At 40.7% G+C, this 11,458-nt stretch overlaps 1 protein-coding gene across 1 annotated transcript in view; it reads left to right on the top strand.

Annotated features, from left to right (window-relative positions):
- Window positions 1-11,458, top strand: part of LOC136626704 (uncharacterized) — a 244,542-nt gene that overhangs the window by 155,886 nt on the left and 77,198 nt on the right. The window contains 1 exon segment of the mRNA XM_066601717.1: window positions 1,264-1,320. Within this exon segment, the coding sequence (XP_066457814.1) occupies window positions 1,264-1,320 (57 nt within the window).

Here is an 11,458-nt window from a genome sequence, read left to right as displayed (position 1 = left end):
TCTCACAAACGTTCTTCTTTGTGATCCAAACACCTCAAACTTGGATTCATCCGTCCACAACACTTTTTTCCAGTCTTCCTCTGTCCAATGTCTGTGTTCTTTTGCCCATCTTAATCTTTTTCTTTTATTGGCCAGTCTCAGATATGGCTTTTTCTTTGCCACTCTGCCCTGAAGCCCAAAATCCCGCAGCCGCCTCTTCACTGTAGATGTTGACACTGGTGTTTTGTGGGTACTATTTAATGAAGATGCCAGTTGGGTACCTGTGAGGCGTCTGTTTCTCAAACTAGAGACTCTAATGTGCTTATCTTCTTGCTTAGTTGTGCAACGCGGCCTCCCACTTCTTTTTCTACTCTGGTTAGAGCCTGTTTGTGCTGTCCTCTGAAGGGAGTAGTACACACCGTTGTAGGAAATCTTCAATTTCTTAGCAATTTCTCGCATGGAATAGCCTTCATTTCTAAGAACAAGAATAGACTGTCGAGTTTCAGATGAAAGTTCTCTTTTTCTGGCCATTTTGAGCGTTTAATTGACCCCACAAATGTGATGCTCCAGAAACTCAATCTGCTCACAGGAAGGTCAGTTTTGTAGCTTCTGTAACGAGCTAGACTGTTTTCAGATGTGTGAACATGATTGCACAAGGGTTTTCTAATCATCAATTAGCCTTCTGAGCCAATGAGCAAACACATTGTACCATTAGAACACTGGAGTGATAGTTGCTGGAAATGGGCCTCTATACACCTTTGTAGATATTGCACAAAAAAACAGACATTTGCAGCTAGAATAGTCATTTACCACATTAGCAATGCATAGAGTGCATTTGTTTAAAATTAGGACTAGTTTAAAGTTATCTTCATTGAAAAGTACAGTGCTTTTCCTTCAAAAATAAGGACATTTCAATGTGACCCCAAACTTTTGAACGGTAGTGTATATATGTATGTATATATATATATATGTATGTATATATATATGTATGTATATATATATATATGTATGTATATATATATGTATGTATATATATATATATATATATATATATATATGTATGTATATATATATATATGTATGTATATATATATATATATATATATTTATATGTATATATATAGATAGATATATAGATATATATATATATCTCTTTGCTCCGTAGACTCTCTGAATACATCCTGATGGGTCACACAGCAGAGTCCTGCATCCACTGAGCGGAGAGACCTGGTCATGTGACCCCCTTGTCTCCTCCCACACACTGGTCACATGACGGTGACATCATCACAGGTCCTGTAACCACAGAACAACCCCACGGCTCCTGTCTAACTGCAGGTGGAGGTATGTGGGGGTCACAGCTTCCCCTTGTGGAGACCCTGGTGAGGTGCAGGAGATTAGCGGCCATGTAACGCTCCTCTGGGGAGTCTGGGATGTACATAGGAGATGGTACAAGGCCTCTGCAGTGCCCCCTATTGGCAGGCCTGTAACATGACTGGGAATAGAAGCCTCCGGAAGGCAGAGAACATCTCCAGCTACAATCAGGATTATTCGGCCTCCACTACAAATTCGCTTCCTACAATCCGTACAAAATCCCCCAGAAGAATATAAATAAGTGACACAACTGATAGAACGAGCGCTTTCCCCAAATCCCCACAAAATGACCCTTTTTCTGCCTCCTGCGGCCCCAGAATCCCCCATGAGGTCTTTAGTCCTGGGAGCCCCTTCTGCTGAGCGGCTGCAGATGGACAGCAGCTTCTGCCGGCGCTCCGGAGGAGTCTTACCCCGTTCCTCGCGGCCGCCGGCTCACCAATGCTCTGGGGTTTGGGAGGTGCAGCCGCCGTCTCGTCGCTCCAGAATCTTCCGTCTTCTCAAACCAGTAAATCCCCCAGAAGTTTTTGGCATGCGGTTACGCTCCTCCGTTTCACACACATGGCTCCACTCCTCCGTCTCCTACACATACGGCTCTGCTCCACCGTCTCCTACGCACGCGGCTGCGCTCCTCCATCTCCTACGCACGCGGCTGCGCTCCTTCGTCTCCTACACACATGGCTGCGCTCCTCTGTCTCCTACACATACTGCTCCACTCCTCCATCTCTGCATGCAGCTGCGCTCCTCCGTCTCCTACGCACGCGGCTTCGCTCCTCCATCTCCTACACACATGGCTGCGCTCCTCCGTCTCCTACACACATGGCTGCGCTCCTCCGTCTCCTACACACATGGCTGCGCTCCTCCGTCTCCTACACACATGGCTGCGCTCCTCCGTCTCCCACACACATGGTTGCGCTCCTCCGTCTCCTACGCACGCGGCTTCGCTCCTCCATCTCCTACACACATGGCTGCGCTCCTCCGTCTCCTACGCACGCGGCTTCGCTCCTCTGTCGTACGGGAAAGATCTTTGAACAGATTATTAAACAGCATGTATACAAGTACTTGGATGAGAATGTACTTTTACAAAAATAAAAGTTTTGAAGCGCGTTTCAAAGGAAGTTCCCTCTTTATCAAGCACAGAGGACAGGCAGGGGACGCACTTTATATAAAGTAGGTGGTCTGTTGTCTACTGATTACTGGATATGGGGAGTGATTTTGAACTCCCTCCAAAACGCTAAACTGGACGTGTAACTGCCAGACAATTTGGTCTTGGCTAAACGCAGACGGTAATGACACCCAATTACATCACATAGAACACATCAGCTTGCACTCAATCAACCAGAAGTTCAAAAGAGCGGTCAAATACTACCCCCAAAATGGTTGTTTTGGCGCATGGTTTTCCACCATTTATGTATGCGAAAGCGCCAAAATAGTGGCGCCCATCTTCGTTGCCCGAGCGCACATTCCTGTTCTCCAGCAACTGGAAACGATTGGCGGATCAGCAGTGTTACATTGTTCATAAGAATAATGACCGTGCACTGTTAAGTTTAAAAATTAAATTAAAAAATCATAATATACTTAAAAAAATAGGACTTAATTCACCCCAAATAGATAATAAATGGAGGGACATTAACATATATAAGCAGTAAAGAATTTATTTTTGTAAAGTAGCATGTTACTGGATTGTGGGGGGGATTATGATGAGAACACACTGTAATGTATAAACTGAGTAACTAAATAGATAAATAACTATGGTGAAGATTATATGTGAAAGAAACAGGAGGGGTTGAACCAGAGATTCACATAGACCGCCCAGGGGGGTAACAAGATTAGCGCCGTTTGGGTTGTTTAAAAAAAGGGATGGTAAAATTTTAAATAATGAATAATAGTAAGAAATGTATAAATTAAAATGTTTGGTCTGCTTAACATGGAATGTTATTAATAATGATAATATTAGCTAAAAGTACAAGATGTTGGTTATTACACCCCATCGTGGAAATGCTCTTGGACTGGAAATTTTTTTAAATAAAAAAATATAAAAAAATTCAAATAAAAATTATATAGATTATGACCAAAAAATAAAATAAATATAAAGTTATTTGTCCTAAAAAAGTTACACAAAATTCAAAACCTTAAAATGTATAGATATGAATATTTTAAATAAATGTAAATATAGATTTCTTGGGGTGTACAAAAAATAATCTTAAATCTTTTCTAGACCCCCATTTACTCCTTTGGGTGTAAGTGTGCTCATCCGGAAAATCCAAAACATTTCCTTTGTCCTTCATTTCAAAACTTTTCCGTGAGGAATCTTCTCCAGTGGGATCAAACACATACCGGAGGGATCACTATCATGGTGGCTAAGGAAATGTCTAGAGACACCATGCTTTGTGAAGCTTCTGTGGATATTTGAGTGATGGTGTTTTGCTCTTGTTTTCAGTCTAAGGTTGGTTCTTGCCTAAGAGGTACAGCAAGAAATGACTCTACCCACAAAAGAACTGTGTAGTAATCACACAGAGTCCTCTTGGATGGGGAAAAAGAAGTGCTGCTGTGAAGGAGAGTGGTGGTTGTGGGGGATTCCCAATTGAGAGGAACAGAGGCTGCTGTCTGCAGACCTAACATAACCTCATGAGAGGTGTGCTGTCTTCCCGGTGCACAAATCAAAGATGTGTCTGATAGGCTGTCAAGACTTTTTAGTCCTACAGAACACCACCCATTCCTACTAATACATGTAGGAACAAATGACACTGCAAAAAAGGACCTTGCAACTATCTGCAGAGATTTTGAAGACCTCAGAAAGAAGGTGAGGGAAATAGGAGCCCAGGTGGTCTTCTCATCCATCATGCCAGTGGATGGCCATGGAATAAGAAGATGGAACAGGATTCTAGAGGGGAACAACTGGCTACGTTGATTGTGCCGTCAGCAAAGATTTGGATTTCAAGACCATGGAGTGAATTACCTATATGATGGACTGCTCGCTAGAGACTGGTTGCACATTACAAAAACAGGTAAGCTTATATTGGGTGGGTGCCTTGCTTTACTCATTAGGAGAGCTTTAAACTAGAACAATATGAAAAGGGAAGTGAAAAACCAGGTTAAAATATACAGCTTATTCACACATTTAAGAACCTTGCTATTAGAAGTGAAAAGAAAGAACAGAGACAAAAAATTTGGAAGGAAAGCAGAGGAGTAAGAGACACAACGATCACAAACTAAAATGTTTTTCTACAAATGCACAGAGCATGGGAAACAAACAAGGAGAATTGGAGCTCCTAACACAGGAAGAGAAATATGATGTCACAGCCATCACGGAAACTTGGTGAAATGATACACATAATTGGAATACAAGGCTTACAACTTATTTGTAAGAAACAGACCTAAAAAAAGTGGAGGAGGTATTGCGTTGTATGTTAGGAAACCATTCATCTCCACAGAGATTCAACTTTTAGAGCATAGTAGTTCTGTAAAAAACTGTTTGGGTAGAAATACAAGGAGAGAACAACAGAAAGGACACCATTGTAAACATTTACTAATGGTCACCTGGACAAGCAGAAGATATTGATGAACTCTTTCTACATCAGAAGGCCAAGCTCTCAAAGAAGCACAACATAGTGATTATGGGAGATTTTAATTATCCAGACATTTGTTGGGAATCTCTCTCAGGTAAAAGTAATGGATCCAACAAATTCTTATCCGCTCTTGCTGACAACTTTATCTCCCAATAAGTCGAAGAGAAAACAAGTGGATCTGCTATCTTGGACCTAATTGTTACTAACAGGGAGGAAATGGTTGAAATAGCTGGAATTTTGCATACAAAGGGGAGGAAGACCTGAGAAAACTCAGACATCAAGGTTGGATTTCAGAAAGGCAGATTTTAATGGATTCAGAAAGAGAATAGGAAAAATTGAATGGGTGGATGTTCTTATGGACAGAAATGTCCAAGAAGGTTGGGAAATATATCAGATAAATGAGATTCTCAAAGCACAATTGCTAACAATCCTTAAAAGAAGGAAGAATGGGAAGCATTTAAAGAGACCAGGATGGATAAACACAGAACTTGCACACATGTTAAAAACAAAGAAAAGCATTTTTATCAAATAGAAAGAGGGGGAATATCTAAAGAAGAAGCAATAAAAAAGGATTTGGGGGGTATGTCAAAAACAAAAGAAAAGCCAAAGATGCTATTAGATGCTTACAAGATGAAAATGATGTATTGGTTAAGAATGATGTTGAGAAGGCCGAACTTTTAAATTCCTATTTTGTATCTGTTTTCCTTCAGATAGTAGATGAAACATCAGCTGATCTTCCCTGTGCTATTGGGGGAATAAAAGAATGCAGGCTAAATATAAGCAGAGAGATGGTGAGGGAACACTTAGCTAATGGAAATTAATTCAAGTCCCAAGGTCCAGAAGAATTACATCCTAGGATACTAAAGGAAGCAGCGGAGGTAATTGCTGAGCCCCTCCCAATAATCTTTGAAAATTCCTGGAGAATAGAAATCCCAGAAGATTGGAAAAGGGCAAATGTTGTCCCTATCTTCAAAAAAGGGAAAAAGATGGATCCAGGAAACTACAGGCCTGTGAGCATGGCTTCTATACCAGGAAAGATCTTTGAACAAATTATTAAACAGCATGTATGCAAGTACTTAAAATGGATAAAAATGGAGTAATTAACCAGAGCCTGCATGGGTTTGTAAAAAAACAAGTCATGCCAGACGAATCTAATTTCCTTCTCTGATAGAATCACCGACTGGGTTGATCAGGGAAATGCGGTGGATATAGTATATCTTGACTTTGGTAAAGCATTTGACAAAGTATCTCATACCATACTTATTGAAAAAATGACCATATATGCGATTGACAAGGCAACTGTTGGGTGGATTCACAACTGTCTAAGTGATCGTAGTCAAAGAGTGGTCATAAATGGCTGCACATCAAGTGGAAGAATGTATCAAGTGGGCTACCACAAGGCTCTGTCCTAGGCCCAGTGTTGTTCAACATTTTTATAAAGGATCTGGAGGAGGGAATTGATGGAAAACTGATCAAATTTGCCGACAACATGAAGCTAGGAGGGATAGCTAACACTAGGAAGGAGAGAGAGAGAGTATTCAAAAAGATCTAGAAAAGCTTGACCAGTGGGCAGCGACTAACAGAATGGTATTTAACAAGGAGAAATACAAAGTCCTACATCTGTCAAAAAAAAGAAGAAAAAGCACATACAGAATGGGAGGAATTAGGCTAAGCAGCAGCACATGTGAAAAAGACTTGGTATACTAATAGATCATAGACTGAACATGAGTCAACAATGTGATGCAGCAGCCAAAAAGGCAGACACAATTCTGGGATGTATTAAAAGAAGCATATTACGAGTATCACGTGAGGTATTTATTCCCCTCTACTCTTCCTTAGTGAGACCTTATCTGCAATACTGTGTCCACTTCTGGGCACCCCACTTTACAAGAGACATTGACAAAATGGAGACAGTTCAGAGAAGAGTTACCAAGATGGTGAGCGGTCTGCAAATCATGTCCTATGAGGAACGGGTAATGGATCTGGGAATGTTTCGCTTGCAAAAAAGAAGACTGAGAGGAGACTTAAAAGCTGTCTACACATATTTGAAGTGCTGCCACAGTGCAGAGGGATCAGCCCTATTCTCATTCGCACAAGGAAAGACCAGAAGCAATGGGATGAAACTGAAAGTGAGGAGACACAGATTAGATAATAAAAAAACTTTCTGACAGTGAGGGTGATGAATGAGTGGAAGAGGTTGCCGAGGGAGGTAAATTCTCCTTCAATAGAAGCCTTAAAACAACGGCTGGACAAATATCTGTCTGGGATGATTTATTGAAACCTGCACTGAGCAGGGGGTTGGACCCGATAACCCTGAAGGTCCCTTCCAACTCTACCATTCTATGATTCTTTACCCCTGTTTGTCCTGTGTTCAGAAACCTACCCATTGTGGCCCTAATCTTATGACTGTATGCACAACAGGGAGCATTAAAGGAGCATTAAACTTCAACTGTTTTTTTTTAAATTTTTACGTGATCCCCATTGTCCATTGATAACGGCGATCACGTGACCGGAGACCACTCACTGTGGTCCTTGGTCACTGCTCAAGGCTTTTGGCTACCTTTAGTAGCCAGGAGCAAGGAGATTTTAAATTTTCCAGGCCCTCCCTAGCTTCCACTTGCGTTCGCCATTCTGCCGACGAGCGCATGCGCTGAAGCTGGGAGGAGTTCCGCGGATAAGGATCCTTTTGGAGGACAGCGCCGGAGGCCTTAGGTGAAGTAAATTCAGCTACCCTCATGGTTCAGATCTGTGATGGCAGGTGAAATGTTAGCTTTTTTTTTAACTTTTACGCGATTGCTGTTATCGATTGGATAATGGTGTTCTGTGACCAAGGACTGCGTACCGCGACCCCCACTTGAAATCTTCAGGCTCTTGGCTACGTTTCATAGCCAGGAGCAGGGAATTTTTAAATTACCCCGTCAATTCGTGGCCTTTGCGCAAACTTAAACTTTCAAAACTTTTTTCTTCTGATTTTGCACTTTTCTTGTTTACTTTTAAATGATTGCTGTTATCCATTGGATAATGGCATTCATGTGACCTGGAACTGCATATAGCGGTTCCTGGTGACATCTCTCCGCTCTCAGCTACTCATACTAGCCGGGAGCAGAGAGATTTTAAATTTCCTGGGCCTCCAGGCCTTTCGCGCCTGGACATGACGTATGAAGTCTGGCGTGCATGCGCAGATGCCGGTGTCAGGTCCTGGAAGACCAGAACACACGTGACATTGCGGAGTATGAGGGTGAGTACTCTCAGCTCCCCTAACGGATCCGATCTGAGAGGGGGGCTGACACTAACTTTTTTTAACTTTCTATTTACTTTAAAGCATTCGCTGTTATCCATTGATAAACAGCAATTGTATGACTAGGGGTCACTTCCCGCAGCCCCCCACGACAGCTCCGGCTTGTCGGCTACCTCCGACAATCGACAGTATGGATCTATCAAGTCCACAGCCCACGTAGCTGTAATCCCCAGAGCGAGCGTGTTTTTACGGCCTTGGGGATTAAAGCCCACTTAGGCAGGATGTAAAAACATTAAGGGGTGGTCACAAAAGCGTTAAATGCCCAAAGTAGTCCAGCGTAAAACCACCCTAAGGGTAGTTTTTTTTTTTCATGGTTTCAACACTGCAATTAATGGGTAACTGCTATCTTCTGGAACCAGGAATTCTATCCCTCTTGTTAAGCATGTACCATTGTAGTCACAGTAACTCAATCACTACTGTTTTCCAAGCCCTCTATTAAGCCCCATTTACACACGATTGTTGTAAAAACCGATTTGTATGCAAAAAACTTGAACAACTTTTTTGCATACAAATGCTGAGCATGTAAACGTATAGATAACACTGGGAAACAAAATTTTTGTTGCATCCATAAAAAACTTGTTCTTACTTAATTTGAGTGTGCTGATCTCAAATCTGAAATTAGTTTTTCCCTGTTCTTTGCAATTCAAAATTTTAGATTTTCATCTTAATGCAAATTTTTCAACATTTACTTTAACATAATGAAGTAGAATGTCCTCTTGGGCATCATCCTGGTAAGAATATAATAATTTATATAATACAGTAAATACACTAATACACTAAAACATATGATTGCATCAGAATTTGTCTACAATTTTGAAATAGAACAAATTAAAAACACCTATTTTAAGCATAAAATGTGCACAAAACTCAAAAAAATTTAGATTCTATTGAGGTAAGAATTTGCATTTGTGTACTTGCTGAGGACAATCTCGTTTGATGCTCCAGCAGTAGTCTGCCATCATATTCCTGTTCCATCGCCCCCGATAACGCTCTTACATTGTCTTTAGATCTTGATGAAAGTGTTCTTTCTCCTTGCTCATCACTAACATCTCCAAGGTTTTTGGGAAACTCATCAAGGTGACTGTTCAGGAAGTGAATCTTAACGCTCATGTTACATCCAATGTCGCAGAAAGCCAACAGCATCCTTTGAACCCGAAGTTCATAGTTTTCTGATTTTTGTTGCCAAGGAAGCCAAGTTTGATGTGAAGTGGGGGAAAAATGATCCTGTTTTGACTAAATGTAGGTTAATTCACAATAATTGGCATCCCTACTTACAAAGCTTCACGTTTTGGACACACCTTCTGTGTCCAGTGTTTCTCTCGAGCTCGGCTCTCCCACAAACACAGAAAGCAAGGATACTTTGTGAAACCTCTCTGTTGTCCAAGGAGGAAATTTACCATTTTAAGATCCACACAAATGATCCAGTTATGCTCCTGATACTTCAGTAAGTTGAGGACAATTTTTATGTCATTATAGTCTTCTCGCAGATGAACTGAATGACCAATTGGAACCACTGCATAAACATTCCTGTTATGTAAGAGCACACATTTCAGACTCTGTGGTAACACCTACCTGGCTGAGAAGACTACTGATATCATGACGGTAAACAAAGTGTTTGTCTTTGGAAAAGAAGTCCACAAAAATTTGTTCACGCTTCCTGAAATGGGATACTTTAGCTGACCGGTGAAGTACATTCTTTTCTTGAAGCCTGGAGGCTAATAACTCAGCTGTTTTATTTGATAGGCCCAAATCCCTTACTAAGTCATTCAATTTCAGTTGTCTAAACTGCTGAGGGGTTCATGACTGCTGGGCATCAGAAGAAGATCCTTCAGATTCTACAACCATTTCCTCATGCATCTTATCAAAATTCCCTTGATCACCATCTTCACTTTCTTCGTCCATAGAAGAGACAAAACCATGGAAAACTGGAACCAGGAGTGTCTCAGAGTGTGGGATAAGTCGTAATGCTGAAGAAATATTAGGATATGTGATTATATGGCGTCTTGTTCTGTCACTGCCCTTTGTATTGGTCAGGAACAAATAACAGTCACTGCTGTGGTTCTTGGGTTCATGCCACATCATGGGAATACCAAAAGTCATGCCTTTGCATTTCCCTCTTGTCCAGTCATGAAGCATTTCCTCACAATTATGACACACAATATGAGGAGCCCAATTCTTGTCTTGATCGCCAAGGGGAACTTGAAAATAGGCAATATATGCACGTGTCACAAATTATGAAATATTGCACCTTTGACGTTGAAATGTGTAGCAGCCACATATATAACAGAAGGTGTCGGGACTATTCTTACATTTATGCCTACTCGAGGAAGCCATGATTCAATCTAAGAAAAACCAAAATAACAGGGTGTTTTAATCAAATAATAATTTTTTACATTTAAAAACAACAAAATTATGTAAAAGTGATGTTTGTAAAACATTAATTACCTTGTAGTTATGTTCAATCTAAGCGTAGTTGCCTTTAATTCCAATTTAAAAACAAATGCATGGCATTAACTAAAACAGAAATTAAAATTGCATGAAAACTAGAGCATGCACAAAAAACGGATTTCAGATTTGGAATCAGCAATGGAGAAATATAAAGAAATAGTTCTAAAACCTCATGCAACAGAAAATGAAAAACAAATTGTTCCCCAGTGTAATCATTAGAAATCCTCTCCATTTCCCTCATTAGCTATGTAAATACTGTATATGTTGTTCGCTCAGGTGGGCGAGTGTTTATGTGAGGAATCTCTGGACATCAGTTTTTTTAAATAGGATGAAGAAAAATCATTGCCTTCTGCCACATGAGTAAACAAGTAGTAATTATGTTTTAGCATGGCAAACAATCACCACTCCCCTGAAGTCTTTCAGTCGTTCAAAGGACTTAACAAATGCCATTTAAATGAAGCAAAAAGCAAACAAACTTACGACCTTTTGTATGCAGGCTGAAACTCAGTGGTAAGCAACAAGTGAACAAAAAGTGCACGATGGTTTCGCATTTACACTTAACGATTATCGTGCAAATTCTTCTATTTTAATTAATTTTGAGTGATTACTCATTGCGTATAACTGGGCCTTAAGTCATCTTGTCATAGTTTGGTTAGAAATGGCACGGTAGCATTTTAGATATCTAAAGGGGTTTTGTCACAAACATTTTTCTAGCCTTTGGGCACCCCGTAAAATGAAAGTATATTCACTCACCCTCAGCACATGGCAGGAGTCAGGTGACTGCTGTTTCAAATCA

This window comes from Eleutherodactylus coqui, chromosome 4 (assembly GCF_035609145.1).
Source record: "Eleutherodactylus coqui strain aEleCoq1 chromosome 4, aEleCoq1.hap1, whole genome shotgun sequence".
Classification (NCBI taxonomy): Eukaryota; Metazoa; Chordata; class Amphibia; order Anura; family Eleutherodactylidae; genus Eleutherodactylus; species Eleutherodactylus coqui.
Note: the sequence above shows the minus strand (reverse complement) of the source record. Positions and strands in the feature narration are given on the sequence as shown.